This window comes from Scyliorhinus torazame, chromosome 1 (genome assembly GCF_047496885.1).
Source record: "Scyliorhinus torazame isolate Kashiwa2021f chromosome 1, sScyTor2.1, whole genome shotgun sequence".
NCBI classification, from domain to species: domain Eukaryota; kingdom Metazoa; phylum Chordata; class Chondrichthyes; order Carcharhiniformes; family Scyliorhinidae; genus Scyliorhinus; species Scyliorhinus torazame.
The window spans coordinates 244630149-244647292 of NC_092707.1; the positions used below are offsets into that span (position 1 = coordinate 244630149).

The 17144-nt window shown below is 45.4% G+C and overlaps 1 protein-coding gene across 1 annotated transcript in view; it reads right to left on the bottom strand.

Annotated features, from left to right (window-relative positions):
* LOC140420062 (solute carrier family 22 member 3-like) overlaps positions 1 to 13838 on the bottom strand; it is a 63782-nt gene extending 49944 nt beyond the window's left edge. Inside the window, exons 1-5 of the mRNA XM_072504091.1 lie at positions 13367 to 13838; positions 6289 to 6392; positions 6051 to 6205; positions 999 to 1167; positions 777 to 894 (exon numbers count right to left, since the gene is read on the bottom strand). Of these exons, the coding sequence (XP_072360192.1) occupies positions 777 to 894; positions 999 to 1167; positions 6051 to 6205; positions 6289 to 6392; positions 13367 to 13777 (957 nt within the window). The 5' untranslated portion in view covers positions 13778 to 13838. The remainder of the gene's footprint in view (positions 1 to 776; positions 895 to 998; positions 1168 to 6050; positions 6206 to 6288; positions 6393 to 13366) is intronic.
* Positions 13839 to 17144: the final 3306 nt, after the last annotated feature.

A 17144-nucleotide genomic window follows, 5' to 3' on the forward strand; every position in this document is an offset into this window, starting at 1 on the left:
ATGATCCTGAGGTTCTGCCTCCTTGACCTATTCTCCAGATCCTCAACCATAGCCCTCAGGCCCTTGTTACTGCCCTCCACCATTAACAGCTCAGCTTCCAGTGAGGCTCCCTGATCACTGTGATGCAACAGGGTCTCCTCCACCCCCTTCAGCACCTCACCATGCTCCCGCACTCTCTCCAAGGTCTTTCCCAATGCCTCCTTTATCGGGCCCAATATGTCCTCCGCCAACTTTCTGAGGGTCTCCATCATCTCCCTCCCTTGCCTCTCAAAATGCTTGCCAAATTGTCTTTCAAATTCTGCCGTCATTACCTCCGTCAGCTTATCCAGGGCAATACTTTGGGGACCCAGCTTCAAATCCCACCACTGCAGATGGTGAAATTTGAATTAATTAAAAGTTTGATGACCATGAGACCATTGTTGATAGTTGTAAAAACCCAGTTGGTTCATTAATGTCCTTTAGGGAAGGAAATCTGCCATCTTTACCTGGTCTGGCAGATCCATAGCAATGTGATTAGCTCTGTTGTGCCTGCTATATCATGTGTACTTCATAGTTTGTACCTTATGCTTAATTCACATTGAATGTGGCCCTTGTCTGATAATTTCTTAATTCGGAGGGTCGTTTGGTAAATTTAGTTACTTTGGTTTATGGATCCTCACGGGCATTGTAACAATTATAGTTAACAACCATTTTTGCAATTTATGCAGTGTCAAGGTTGGGGCATTTGAAAGTTAATGTTGGCTTTCCAATATTCCTAGTATAAAATTCATTATTACCTCTTTGTAAGTTGATGGGAGACTCTTGCCATTCTGTTCCGCAACATCCTGGGCGATTTTCAAAGCTTCTTTAATTCTCTTGCGAGATAACAACCAACGCGGAGATTCTGGGATTAAGCTACAGTTGGAAAGGGTCAAACGTGTAAAATTCATTCTGCTGTGCAGTAAGCAATTATGGTACAATGTTAATCAATGGGAACATTTGCCGTAAATTCAAATTACCAGTAGTAAAGTAGCAAAACAAAGTGTGGAACGGTAATGGCCATTTGGATTCCTTTCCAGGACCTAATCATATAGGCAAAACCAGGGAATAACATTAAACCCAATGAGAAAACCACTTGTGTTACGAATATGACAACTCTTCTGTATCTTGGTCCAACCAGTTCTGTAGCTGAAAGAGATAACAAGGTAATTTGCTGTGGAAGATTATAATGGTAGGTACATAACAAAACATCAAATTTACATGCTCATTTGCATTTGACTTTAACTGATGAGGGTTGTCCTCAGAGCTGTCAATGACAGGGACAGAGTAAAAGACTCTTGGCCATGGCAGCCCACCTAGGGGAATGAGTGAAGCTTGGTTGGACTATTGTGTCAACAGGAAAGATTTGTGTATGGAAAATGCATCACTTGTACTGCAACTGGGTAAATCCTGGTCAAAACTGTTGTTTACCATTCATAGTGTTAATTTCATAGCCAGCATCCCACTCTGCACACTCCAAAAACTTGAGTCCATCCAAAACTTCATAAACCTAACATGTGCTGTGATATACCTTTAAGGGATATCAGTATAACATGACTAGAAGGGAAATGTGTCATACAATCCAGTCTTATCTTCACTTTTACCTTGAGCAGAGCACAGCAAACACAGCTCTGGTGTCTTCAAGCTTTATACCTATGTGTAACTGCCTAGCCTTAATAAGTGAATCTACAACATGTTTATCCTATCCCTTATAAGTGATTGGTGCTTCTGTCTTGTAAAGTAAATAAGCTCAAGATTATTATCATTACAATAGCACACCTTGCACCAAGCTCTGTCCATCCCTGCCTTCCACCTCATCTCCTGAATGCAGCAAGTAAACTCTGCATGCAACAGGAGGCCCCAGCCGTGTTGCTTGAGGACCACATGATACAGGCAGCCTGATCTTAAAGATTTCTCACATCCAGATACTCCAGCTCACACTCACACACCGACCAATGCTGTCAGCATCACACCCACCTCTCACAACCTCTGCATATGTTGAGCTATTCAGCTATGGTGGGCACATCATCCAAATAGAATGTTGCATAACCATTGGCTCCCTCTAGTACAGGACAAGGTGGCACACAATAGAAAGGAGCAGAGCAACGCCGGCAGGGGATAATACCACATGTATCTCCAGAATCTTACAGAGGAGATGGTTTACTTCAACATGCTGTAACCGAGAAGGGGCCACGGCATCCAATATCACTGAGAATATTGAAGATGAAGTTACTGATGGTGTGACCATAGGTCTCTTGCATCCCACCATTGCCCTCTTCTCTCACACAAACCTTCCCCTTCTGATTTCCTGCTTTCAGACACCCAAGAACTACTGCCTCCCCAGTCACAGCACACCCAGGAGGTGAAAAAAGAGTATAACAGTACAACACTGATGAAGAGGCCCTGTCACTTGATCTGACACTCACAGCCACCAGTCTATTCATTGATATTACACTTAGCTTGGAGTTCGGATCAGCAAGTGGTGAGCCATGTACACGCGTATGAGCTGCTGCCAGACCTGGGGTAATGAATGGCTCACTTCCCAGCGTACAGGAGGGGGCGGCATACAGGATAGCATTGAATGAGGATGCTCAATGAGATCCTCTTCTCAGAAGTTAGCCTCTGTCACTGCTAATGAGCATGAAGGAGACAGGCATCAAGTTGGCATGGGACTGGCACAGATCTTGCCCTCTCCCCTGGCTTCTGCTGTGCTGCAGACCCAGAGGTATTGTCACTGCTATCCCCACACCTATTGCAGCCTCTGTGTGCTGTTCCGACACCCTGGGCTAATGCTCAGTCGATTCCAGCCCCGCAGACCCCGGAGTCCCAACACAAGTGAATTAACCAATAATTTGTATCAAGTCTTCAGTATCTTTGTCCCCTTGACTGCTCAATAAGTTATAGCCGCCAGGTTTGCAAGCTGAACACAATAACTATTTATTTATAACTGAAACAAAGTTGAAATATGCCGTAATTGTAATGGAATAACGGCCAGCTAATCTACTACTCCCCCTTTCACTGTCCCACCGATGAACCAAACACACATAAGACAGACACACACAGAGGGGAGGGGGGGGGAGAAAAGGGTGAAAATAATAAGGGGATTAATATGAAATGAAAGATGAGTGTCCTTGCGACTGATATTGAAGTTGTTGCAGCAGGCTGTCCTCCCAGGTTTGTATACTGGGGGAATTCGTGATGTAGTTGTAAGATGTTTATTTATGTGTTCTTTGTTTTTCTTTTTTCTGTAAGTTTGTTGTAAAAAACTCTGTTTGTTGAAAATATGTAAAAATTTGAATAAAAATATTTCTTTAAAAAAAGGGATTGAAGCCAGTTGTGTAGTGTTAGAGATGGTCTTCTGGCAGCTGCATTCCGCCAGTACTCCCAGACAATAGGATTTCCTCTGGAGAGGCACTTTAACTTTTACCAACCTGGGCCTTCATTCAAAGGAACAGCCTCAGGCCCGTTTATTTCTTACCTGTTTCCAACTCCACCAGACTGACCATCGGCATTATTGAGTTAAGAACATAGTTCCCCTCATGAGATTTTAAAAGGGTTTTAAGCCTCTGAACCCTGAGCAAGTGGCTTGACTTTGGTTTCCTTGCAGTTCAGTCTGGCTGTGCAGAGAGAGAGGTTTTTACCTCGGATCTTTAGAAAGAATCCACTAGATAAGAGGGAAATGTGACCCTCCAGGCTTCTGACATCAAAACAAAAGTAAAACCTGGTTACACTAAGGAACATTCCAGAGACAGCAGAACTAATCACTGCCTGTCTCTAAGATGAACCTATCTTATGGGACAGCTCATTGGCCACCAGCCAAGCCAGTCAGTCCGGGTCATCACAGAGTCAGACCAAACAGCACAACCTGCTCAGATTTCCTGTTTTTAAATTAAAGGTAAGCTGCTTGGTCTTAAAGGCATTAATCATCCGTGGGCAAAAAGTGGTAATTGCAAAACATAACAGAAATGTGGAGGAGAAAAGGGGAACAGAAAGGTATTAAACAGAAGGACCCTTACGGTGCCCAGGTCACATACCCCTCTACCACCCCTGTGAGGACAAGGCAACATTTTCTGACAACATTACAACAGTGACTATCCTTCAAAATAACTTTACTGTCTGTAAAGTGCTTTGAGATTCCCGATGGTTGTGAGAAGTGCTGTAAAATGTGAATCAGGATTGTGGCAAATCAGCATTTTCTGGCACTAATAGGGGGCAGATCTGTATGTAACACCACTGAGCGCTCAAAAGAAACATATTATGGCCCTAGAAAGCACAGGTAAGCCGCTGCAATGCTGTGAGAAGGAGCTCTATGCTACTGAATTGCACACCGACAGCGTTCATATCACATAATTGAATTCTTGATGTTCGTACTATATACTACTGTTTCTGTTCATTAGGATATAGAAAAGAATAACTCCAGAGGTTGACTTGGGGAATAATGAAATTGGCTCAGAGTGGCGTTTCAGTTCTAGTGTTGAAGTTTGTGTTGGATAAAGGAAGGTGTCTTCAGAGTGAATTTCCTTCTGCCTTCTCCTAACCTGCTGCCTTAATTTAGGTGGAACCCCCATTTACATTCAAATGGTAGCCTAACCTCTGATTCCTTCTTCATCAATCGGGTATCTAACACTCACTATACTACTCAAGATCTCCCCCCCCCCCCAATCCAACAAGCACCGTGAGTGAAACGCCTCCTCTGCCAACTCTGCAAGAACAATTCAGTCACGAACATGGTGTCAACAGAAACGACAAGTGACATCATCCTTTAATACTGTTCGGGACTTGAAATAAATTGTTGACTGAAGTGGGCTAGAGATTATGTTGATGTTGGCATGTGTGGAAAGTGTGCAAAAGAATGGGATAATTTGTCATTATCATTGGGATGTTGAAATTAACAAGTTCAAGAATAAGTGAATAGGACTGTGCTGCTGAAGCAACATTGGAGTGAACTTATCTCCCTCGAGCATACTGAGGACTCATACTCAAGAAAGGTATGGTCACCAGATCCCCTTGAGCTATAAGAAAAGCATGGAGGCAATAATTTCCCTGGTACATTCTCCATGACAATGCTTCAATCCATCAGTGTAGACTTGCCAACAAGTCATCACACTTTTCACATGCAGTTACTGTTGTTCCCTTTGAAATTTGGTATTCTTGCATTTGCCCTGATGAGTGCAAGATGAAAAGCTTCGACAGCATGTCTCTTTTTCAGAAATACTCAGTAATAACCATAAATTACAGACCAAAATCTTAAGATCCCACAACCAAAAAGATGAAACGGGCTTCAGATAATGGTCCAGTCAAAGAACAAGTGGCATCAATTTATCATGGTACTCTGTTACAGTGACACTGAACCACAAACTAAATACTCTCCCATCTGGCAAAGGCATCATTCCAGTATCCAGAGTTGGACATCCTTCTCCCCTGGCTTGTGGGAATGCCCTTTGGGAAGGCGTTTTGCTCGCCTTCAAATCCCGAGACATTCCAGAATTGGATCAAAGCTTTTCATTCACAATTTACACGGTCTATGCTCACCAATAGCTCCAACTCCACCCACATTCACTACTGATGACAGGACCAGACTTTGCGTCCCCCACTTCACCACCCTGACCCAAGAATCGGTGCGAACAACGATATGAACATTCTCGAGTTGTTTAGCTCAGCACTTTATTTGAACATTATGTTCTGTTAAACTACTAACCAACAGTACAAATAGGCTTCAGTCAGAAGAACAATTGAAAAGTTCAGTTATTCCCTTCTGAAATAATCGCCATCTAACCAAACAAAATCAGAGCCTGGGAATGACTCCGCTATCTAACGGCACTCTGTTGCTATTTTGGGCCCTGGCGTGGAACCCCCCCCCCAAAGGCCACACTTAGCGTAATTTCCTGCTCCGACAAGCGGAGTTCTTCAGTGCAGGTAAAGATCGAGGCGCCATTATTAAATGATATCGATGTGTTTATAGTCAAGGATGCAAAACTGTATTTTTGAAAGGTATTTGCTACACACAAGTGACATTCAGGCTTAAGTCTTACCAATGACAGAGTTGATCAGGCATATCCCTCTTCCAAACAAGCCTTCCAGGATTTGGAAAATCACAAATGCTGGGTAAGTAGGCGCAACTGCGACAGCAATCCCAGATATTCCTGTTCCAGCCAGACAGGCCAGTAAACAAAGTTTCCGGCCAAACCTGCAAATAGAACAATATTTTCACTTAGGTCGTTGAAGGAGTCAAGTGGACAAGGTAACAGTCAGGCTGAGGGTGTCACATACCTATCTGCTGCGTAGCCTGTGATCAGTGCACCAAGAAAAAAACCAATTTCAAGACAGGCTTGAGACATATCCACTTTCCAGGCATCTTCACATACAAGTTCATACTTTGAAAGAAGAAAATACAGGAAGATAAAGGATGTAAAGTTTATTAAGTGTGTAGAAATACAATCTCAGACATTATAAACATAAATCTAGAAGATGGACTTGGCAATATTAGCAAATGAACACTTCATGCACATGTATGGTCACAGAAACATAGGATAGAATCATAGAAACCCTACAGTGCAGAAGGAGGCCATTTGTCACATCGAGTCTGCACCGACCCTACGAAAGAGCAACCTACCTATGCCCACCCTCTGCCCCATCCTTGCAACCCCAACCAACCTTTGGACACTAAGGGGCAATTTAGCATGGCCTCTGTTTAACAACTTCTTATCCTGGAGTTTGTTCCCCTTTACACTTGCGCAAGCCTCTATTTCCTTGATCCTTAAGAAAGACAAGGACCCAACAAAGTGTGGGTTGTATTGATGTATTTCACTTGTGGTGAAATTTCAAATGCGGTGTTAAGTTATTTGCTAAAGCGCTGATTCTACAGTTGGAGCCCTACCTCCCAGATCTCAGTTGACCAGACAGACTTCGTCAAGGGTCGGCCACTATACGTTGTCTGTTAAATGTTGTCCTCTCCTCCTCCTCAGTGCCTGAACCGAAGGTGATAGTTTCCTTAGACACTGAAAAAGCATTTGATAGAGTGGAGTGGGAATATCTCTTAGAAATTGTTGCGAGGTTGGGATTTGGGCAAATGTTTATATCCTGGATTTGTTTACTGAATAGGACTGCTGGTGTTCACACGAATGCTTTGAAATTCTGGCTACTTTCTGCTGTCTCCGCCCCTGTTTGCTTTGGTATTAGAACCGCTTGCCATAATGGTGAGATCTTCCAGTCAATGGAGGGGGATAAATCAGGGAGGGGTGGAGCATAGGGCATCCTTGTATGCGGATGACCTGCTTCATTACATTACTAACCCAGTATCCACTATGAATCAGATAATGAAGCTGCCTGGGAGATTTGGCTCCTCTGGGTATAAGTTGACTTTGGACAAGAGTGAACCCCTTGGGGAGGAGAGCCCATCTGGGGATGTTACCTTTTCGCCTTGCCAGATCTAGCTGGAGGCACTGAGGAGGAGGAGTGGACAACATTTAACAGACGTCCTATATTGGCCGACAATTCACGACCCTTGACGAAGTCTGTCTGGTTTTCCGAGATCTGGGAAGCAGGGCTCCAACCGTAGAGCCAGCACTTCACCTGGATTGGGCCTCGCTTCATAAACTATATCATACTAGTCTGGTCAATAGGGTCAAATCTGACTTACAGAGGTGGGATATCCTCCCCCTGTCCTTGGCGAGCAGAGTTCGGATATTAAAATAAATGTGCTCCTGAGATTTTATTTATTTTTCAATGTCTCCGCACTATTCTCCCCAAGTCCGCTTTTGTCAAAGTTAACAAATTAGTGTTCTCATTTGTTTGGGAGGATAAAACCCCGAGGATCCAAAGTGCGTTCCTTCAGAGAGATAGACAATCTGGAGGCTCAGTTTTACCCAATTTATTATTTTACGATTGGGCAGTCAATATTCAGAAGGTACTGTGGTGGCTCAGTGATCCAGGTACCACATGGGGACAAATGGAGGCGAGATCCTGTCAGGGTTCTAGCCTTGGTGCAATGGTAATCACATTACTGCCTTTCTCCCCAGTAAGATTTTCCGGTAGTGGTTTCCATGCTGAGAATCTAGAAGCAGCTCAAACAGCATTTTAAACTTAGTTCTTTGTCTTTGCTGGCCAATATCTGCAATAATCACCTTTTTTTGCCAGCAGGTTTGGGCTCAACGTTTAACATGGGAGGGGAAGGGTTTGGATAGATTTGGGCACCTGTTCATGGAGGGAAGGTTTGCCAGATTTAAGGAGCTGTCGGAGAAATTTCAATTCCCTGGTTCCAGTCTGTTTAGATACTTGCAGATTTGTGATTTTCCGCGCAAGGCTATCCCTATTTTCCCTTGGTGGCACCCTCCTCTCTTTTGAAGAGGATTTTGTCTTTGGCTGTATCTGGTGGGGCTGCATATAAAGCCACATACAATCAGCGCAGTTGGCTCCATTGAATGAGGTAAAGGTGAAATGGGAGGGTGAATTGGGTTCATAGGACTCATCTGACCAAGGTGAGGATGATCAGGTTCTTCTCTGGGGTGGGGGACAGGTGTGAGTGTTGCTCTCAGGGGCCGGCTAACCACACTCCTATGTTCTGGCCTTGTCCCAAGTTAGTAAACTTTTGGGTCTCTTCAACTACAAGTCAGAGATACTTAATGTCAATCTGGAGCCATATACGCTGGTTTTCAGGCTTTCCGATTTGCTTGTGCTGCAGATGGGGGTGAAGCAGATGTCCTCGCCTTTGTCTCATTAATAGACTGATGCCGTGTTTTGCCTGGGTGGAGGAATCATACTCCGCCCAATGTCTCAGCCTGGTTCGGTGACCTTATGTCTTTCTTGCATCTGGAGAAAGTTAAGTACCCTATCAGAGGTCGGTAGAAGGGTTCTACCGAAGATGGAAGCTATTCGTTTTCATTTCCTTTTTCAAAGAGCTAGGGCAGGATTCTCTGATCGTCGACGTCAAAACCGTGTTCGGCGATCAGCCAGAGAATACCCGTTTCCGACCAAATTGGGGGCGGCGCCACTTTCGCGATGCTCCGCCACATGCGGCGGCCTCCCTGATGCTCCGCCCCCAACCGGCCGAGTTCCTGACGGCGTCGGTCACGTGTGCTATTATCCGTCGGGAACTCGGCTTGGCGACCGCAGACTCAGTTCAGCGCTGCCACAGTCGTGGGAGGGCCAATCCGCGGGCAGGGGGGACCTTGTTAGGGGCTGGGGGCACTGTTGGGGGGTGGTCCGGGGCTCGCGAGCCGGCAAAGGGGAGGGCACTATTTTGCAGGCCGGGTTCGCGATTGGCCAGCGGCATGTTGCACGGCATGGCCACTGCAGACCGCCGCCATGTTGCATCCACGGCCGGTGCAGGCCACCGCCATGTGCATGCGCGGCCACAGACCCGGCAATTCTCCGGGCCATATCGGCAGCTAGAGCTGGGTGCTCTTCTCTGCCTGGTTGCTGGCCCCCAGCAAACGGAAATCGGTGGCCGTTTTACGCCAAATATTCGGTCGTAAAACGCCACCATTCCCATGCTGGTGTAGGGACATAGCCTCAAAATTGGAGAATCCAGCACCTAGTCACTGTTAGTTGTTAAGGGGTTTAGTTTAGTTTAGGGGATTAAGTTACTTTGGACTTTTGCTTGCCTGTCCGGTTATTTGATATTGCAACTTGGGTTGGTTGTTTTATATTATTTTGTTTATAATTACAATTTTCAATAAACATTTTTTTTTAAAATCAGCATGGCCAAGACACCTAATCTGCACATTTTGGACTGTGGGAGGAAGCTGGACCACCCAGAGGAAACCCACACAGACACGGGGAGAAAGTGCAAACTCAACACAGACAGTCATGCAGGCTCAGAATCAAACTCAGGTCCCTGGCACTGTGAGGCAGCAGTGCTAACCACCATGACACCGTGCCGTCTTTTCTTTAGTATCAACGAAATGAGCTAGTCTGACTAATTGACAACCTTTTCATTGATCCCCTTTTAACCAGAAGTCTCGGGAATCTTTTCGCAAATAACCTTTCAAAATCCAGTCCTGAAATAACATTTCATTTTCATGATAATATATTCAACCAAGATTTAATATTCCTGCACAGGGAAAGGGAAAAGAGTTTACGCCCCAGTAGCAGAGAGTTCTGGGCAGGTGACCTGGCTAATGCACATCATTCAAAACAGATTAACTGATTATTTAACTTCTCGTGTGCAAATTGGCTGCCACATCTGTCACAAGGCAAATTTCATTGAACTTCAAAAATAATTAATTGGTGTTGAAATGGCTTGGGATATCCTCAGAATCTGAAAAGCACAACATAAATGCAAGTTCTTTCTCTCACATGTGCTGAGAGACAGTGAGTCGGAAATTCCACAGGTTCCCAAAATGTAGTTTTGGGGTAGGCACAGTCCCCAAAACATCCAGAGACCAGAAGGTCTGGGATCTAATGATTTAATCTCCTCAATGTCTTCACCCCCATATTCATCAATTTCCTCATCTCCACCCTGCCCATACTCCATCTTGAACTCTGTGATCTGTGCCCCATCCAGTAGAAATAGCAGCACAGCCATTTACTTCCACAGTACTATTCCAGCTCAACACCCAAATGGACTTGTGTTCACAGCAAAGGTCAGTTCACCAAGTAAGTATGAAATCAGATTTGCCCTGTGAGTGAGCTAAATGAGATTGCATATTAATGAATGGATAAATAACCTATATGGGAAGCCAGTTAACAAAGGTTGGTTAGCCAGTTAAAGTGTGGCTCAGATTAATGGCAACAGCATGAGGTTCGGTTCCCCGTTGAAATAGACTTGGGGTCTCCCTCGTCCTCACTCTAACCATAGTAAAATATAAATCACAAGACTTTTCTGTGGTTTGGCAAATAATAGGGCCTGCCTTTGGGCAGGGACCAGTAGAAAATATCACGGTAAATGCATCAGAAATAATACATGATCTCTCTGATACACTGCTCCACGAGCCACCATGTTGATATGGCTGGACAGTGGTGTTCCATGATAAGACCATAAGACGAAGGATCAGAAGTAGCCCATTCGGCCCATCCAGTCTGCTCCGCCGTTAAATGAGATCACAACAGATCTGAAATGATAATTTCCATGCTGTGAATAGAGGTGGGGGTAAGGCTGGGACTTTGTTTGAGATTTTGTGAATGATAACTGCCACCTGTCATCCCAAACATGGATATTACTCAGCTTCTGTTGTTGGCTGAATGAACCTCATCATTCTTAAAGATGTCGTGAGTGGAACTGAACACTGTGGAACTGCAGGCAAACAGCCCCATGCTTGATTTTATGATGAGGGAAACCACTAACAAGAGAGGATCTAACCATCGCCCCTTGACATTCAATGGCATTGCCATTGCTGAATTGCCACAATCAACATCCTTGGGGTTACCATAGATCAGAAACTGAACTGGACTAGGCACATTAATCCTGTGGCTCCCAAAGACGAGGAATCCTACGGCTCATAACCCTCCACTTGCCTGGATGAGTGCAGCTCCAACAACACTCAAGAAGCTTGACACCATCCGGGACAAAGCAGTCCACTTGATATCTCATCCTTCCACAAACATTCAAACCCTCACCACCGACAAACAATGGCAGCCATGTGTACCATCTACAAGATGGACTGCAATAACTCACCAAGGTTCCTTCCAAACCCACGACAACTACCATCTAGAAGGACAAGAGCAGCAGATACCTGGGAACCCCACCACCTGGAGGTCCCTCTCCAAGTCACTCACCACCCTGACTTGGAAATATATCGCCATTCCTTCGCTGGCGCTGAGGCAACATCTTGGAACTCCCTCCCTAACAGCACAGTGAGTGTACCCACACCTAAAGGACTGCAGCGGTTCAAGAAGGCTACTCGCCACCAGCTTCTGAAGGTCAACTAGCGATGGGCAATAAATGCTGGCCTAGTAAGTGACGCCCACATCCCGTAAAGGCATTAAAAAAAATAATAATGAAGTAGCTTGAGATGACCAAACAGCACGAAGCAATGGAAAGAGGTTCTTTACCAAGATGGTTCAAATAAATTGGAGAGCAAATGTCAGCCAACAAAAAGATCATCCCTCCAGGAGTGTTAATAACTCTGCCACCAAAACAGAGAGGAGGGTTCAGTGACACTATGAGGGTCATCTTTGGCAAGGAGCCATTAACTGGGGCTTCTGCAGGTTAAATCTGCAACTTGCTAATCCTTTTAAAGGATGTGCGATTAAAACAAATCCATTATTTTAGATAGTTAGTTTCAGACCTTAGACCTCAGACTGAGGATGGACCCAATAAAAGGTCTAAAGTCAAAGTTAGTCAATCCACGCAATGGTGTTAGCAGATCAGGATACCCAATAACTGATCTTTCCTTTTCTCATTCTCATTCTTAGCCACAATTAAAGTCTTCCTGAGGTCGATGGAAAATGCAAGATAGCAGATAGAAAGAGAGGGGCGAACTGAACATAGATCACAGCCAGAATTGGGCTGCTGGACTCAGTTCAGGGAGAGAAGGTAACAATTTTATGGAGATGTGCCAACATAATAACGCTATTCAAGATTGTTCATTGTCTGGAGACAGCTGGAGAATCTGGATTCCGTACTTTTCTTCAACCTGACAAGGCACGAGGACAAAAGGACTCTTACATTCCATGACTTAGGAGAAACCACATGTACAGATTGAGGAAGGTATGAGTGACAATGGTTTATTGCGATTTCTGTAAATTATTCACAGGTGTAAATTAAACTTTAAGGGCTCCCCACGTCCGAAGGAAAAATAAACGGAATCTGTCACCTTGTTTTCCGGATGTACTGTCAATGATTTATCAGGGTGAGGCCAGGGATGAGAGGAATCAGTAATGTGGGATTGTTCTCCTTCAAGTAGATTCTTGAAAGGCGACCTTATAAAGGTATTGAAAACTGTGGGGGGTTTGGATAGAGCAAAGTAGGGAGAAACTGTTTCCCAAGGCAAGTGGATTGGTAACCAGAGGGCGCAGACTTAAAATAATTGGCTTTAGAACAAGAATGGAAATCAGGAGAATATTTCCACAGGGAGATCTAAAACGTAAAGCTCGAAAGGCAGATGGGAGATGAGTCCATAGGAACGTACAATAGGAAATTTTACATGTTCATGGAGATTGATTTGCAAGTTCACAGGGATCAAACTGAGTTGTGGGTCCAGACTGAATAGCTCTAGCACAGGTACCTTGGGCTGAATGGCCTTCTGTGCTGTAAATGGTTTGGATACCATGAAGCCTCCTGTCAACCTTAGAAAGGTTCACTTTCACGATTAGACACATGTAGATCAAAAGGAACCAGCAACAATATTACCAGTTTGCAAACGTAGATCCTGTTATACATTCATGAAGCAAATGTAATCATATTTACCTCACTTATGATTGTTGTACGTGAACCATCAAAAAACCAACCATTCTGACAAGGTGTGCGTAGTACGTCACCGGAGTTATTTGTGAGTAATGGCACGGGATAGTCACAGCTGAGAAAAGTTGCGTTCCAGTCTATATTATAATGCTCACATTGGCTGTGCGAGGAGCTGCCCGGTTTCTCCAGAGGCACTGTGTAATTCCTTTCCTGTTCCAGAGACCACCCACACTTTTCTCTCAGCTCCACCGTGCCAGGAGAACCTCTGCACCAGTGATTCGGAATGTCTCCCTGGAAAACAGATACTGCAATCAGGAATGAAAATGTCACCCCGCTGAAAGACAAAAGCAGGATAATCCATCTCTGGTATTTTCCAAAATCTCCGATATCCTTTAAAACATCATCATAGGTTAACATTTTTGCGGACTGTGCAGAAGAGTGTCTTGTATGAAGGGAGAAAGATTTACTGCTCTCCAACTTGGCAGGCTCGCATTCCTCGCTCTTTGGCTGTCACGGTCCACTGGCACAGAGTTAAACTGGTACAGAGTTCAGATACACACCAACATAGAAAACCCTGACAAAACAAGCTTCCAAAAAGATTGGCAACTCAAAAAAGCCATCTGAAAATTACATCAAGGTGATTTAATGAAACGTGTGGACATAATCACACTCTTGAATAAGAGGCCATAGTTTTAAGCTAAGGATTTAAAGCCGAAATGAGCAGGAATTACTTCACTCAAAGGCTTGCGAATCTATGGAATTCTCCACCCGACTGCAGTGGACACCGAAACACGAAGGAGGAGATATATAGGTTTTTAATAGTAACGGGATGAAGGGTTATGGGGAGTGGGCAGGAAGGTGGAGGTGAGGCCGAGATGGGATCAGCCATGATCATATTGAATGGTAGAGCGGGCTCCTCCAGCTCCTCCTTCTTATGCTCATATGTTCACAGCGACAAATGCTGGGCAAGGCCATTGGTTTGACAGCAAGCGTAGTTCTCGGTCTTACTAAATAACTTACTCTTCCTGTGGAGCTGCCCAATTTCCGTGAGCTTGTTGTAACTTAAGCTGTAGCCAAATATTCATTGCTTTTGAAGTAGTGATTTTAGAGGTTCCTGAAGGAAGAATTTTAGACTCAATGGGCAGAATGTTATTCCCTCACACTGCTCTCAGTTGGAGGGGAGCTGGTACGGGTGGCACAGTTGCCTTACATCATCAGGGACACGGGTTCAATTCTGACCTCGGGTGTCTGCACATTCTCCCTGTGTCTGCGTGGGTTTCCTCCGGGTGCTCCAGTTTCCTCTCACAGTCCAAAGATGTGCAAGGTAGGCGGATTGGCCATGCTAAAATTGACCCGCACTGTCCAAAGATGAAAAGATGAGATGGGGTTACGGGAATGGGGCAGGGGAGTGGAACTGGATAGGGTGCTCTTTCAGAGGGTGGCTGCAGACTCGATGGACCAAATGGCCTCCTTCTGCACTGTCGGTATTCCATGATTCTATCAGGTCAGAGAGCCTTTCGTTTCAGCTGCAGGTTTCTCATTGCTGTTTAACTCAAGTGTCCTGCTTTCAGGTTTCTTGACCAATCACAGAATTTGGGCGTGATGACAATGCGCGCCAATGAAAGGCTTCCCATTTACAGCTGCCCTGGCAGGAGTCAAGAGTGGTTGCATTCAACGTTCCTTGGGAAGACGAAAGGAGGATGATAACAGGAAGTCATGGAAAGGCTGTTCTCCAAGTTCACTGACTCTTCCCTGGATGTCAGGCTGGAGGTGTTGAGAGTGGGAAGGGAGCATTTCCTGTGAATGGGAATTACAGGGAAGCTTCCCAAACTCAAAAGGTGTGGTTGGAAGTTACTGAGGTAGTGAGCAGCAGGAATGTTGTTCCTTGCAGCTGGATGCAGTGCTTAAAGAGATTTAATGAAACGATCATACGAGCAAGGAGCAGGAGTAGGCCATTCGGCCCATCGAGCCTGCACCGCCATTCAATAAGATCATGGCTGATCTGCTTATAACCACAATTGCACATTCTCGACGACCCCAATAACCTTTCACCCCCTTGCTTCCGTTGGATCTGTCCACCTCTACCGTAAAAATATTAAAAGATTCTACTTCTACAATCTTTTCAGGTAGAGAGTTCGAAAGACTGCCAACCCTCTGACTAAACACCCATGCAGAGGGCAGTAGAGCGGAGCTGCTGATTGGCTGTTGCGGGGGGCAATTTGCATAAGTCTGTTGTGCTCACCCTAACTTGAAGGTGTACCTGAGCAAGAGACCCTAGCTGTTCAAGTGAAGACAAGCATCCAGCAGAGGGCAGTAGAGCAGAGCTGCTGATTGGCTGTTGCAGGGCAATTTGCATACGCCTGTTGTGCTCACCCTAACTTGAAGGTGGTTTGTGGAGGAGCTGTTGTCAAGTGACACTTAAACCTGAAACACTTCTTCAGTGTTTCCCTCCCTACCCCCTCCGCTAACCAAAAAAAAACAACTGCTGTAAAGATCAAGAGGAAGGCTCGAGGGCTGGTAGAAGTAGAAAGAAGTTAAACCGTGAAGTCACAGCCTGCAGGTAAGGGATTGGCTGGTGATTGGTAAGTAGTTTTTCTTTTATTTTCCCTCAGGTGTTATCGTGCAGGGCGCAGAGGTTGCTGAGTGAGTGTTTGCTGAGAAGGGGAGTGAATAACAGGTAAGCTCTTTCTTTGTTTTTCTTTTTTTATCTAGAGGGGATGGCAGGGAAGGTAGTGCAATGTTCCTCCTGCAGAATGTTTGAGCTGAGGGACGCCGTCAGTGTCCCTGCTGATTTCATCTGTGGGAAGTGCACCCATCTCCAGCTCCTCAGAGACCGCGTGGGAACTGGAGCTGGATGAACTTCGGATCATTCGGGAGGCAGAGGTGGTCATAGATAGAAGCTTCAGGGATGTAGTTACTCCGAAGAATAAAGATAGATGGGTGACGGTGAGAGGGGCTGGGAGGAAGCAGTCAGTACAGGGGCCCCCTGTGGTCGTTCCCCTTAGTAACAAGTATACCACTTTGCATACTGTTGGGGGGGGGGGGCGAATTACCAGGGGTAAGCCATGGGGTACAGATCTCTGGCTCAGAGTCTGTCCCTGTTGCTCAGAAGGGAAGGGGGGAGAGGAGTAGAGCATTAGTCATTGGAGACTCCATAGTTAGGGGGATAGATAGGAGATTCTGTGGGAACGTGAGAGACTCACGGTTGGTGTGTTGCCTCCCAGGTGCCAGGGTGTGTGATGTCTCGGATCGTGTTTTCGGAATCCTTAAGGGGGAGGGGGAGCAGCCGCAAGTCGTGGTCCACATAGGCACCAACGACATAGGTAGGAAAAGTGATAGGGATGTAAGGCAGGAATTCAGGGAGCTAGGGTGGAAACTTAGATCTAGGACAAACAGAGTTATTATCTCTGGGTTGTTACCCGTGCCACGTGATAGTGAGATGAGGAATAGGGAGAAAGAGGAGTTGAACACATGGCTACAGGGATGGTGCAGGAGGGAGGGTTTCAGATTTCTGGATAATTGGGGCTCATTCTGGGGTCGGTGGGACCTCTACAAACGGGATGGTCTACACCTGGACCAGAGGGGTACCAATATCCTGGGGGGAAATTTGCTAATGCTCTTCGGGAGGGTTTAAACTAGTTCAGCAGGGGCTTGGGAACCTGAATGGTAGCTCCAGTATACAGGAGGTTGAGGGTAGTGAGATCATGAGTAAGGTTTCAAAGTTGCAGGAGTATACCGGCAGGCAGGAAGGTGGTTCAAAGTGTGTCTTCTTCAATGCCAGAAG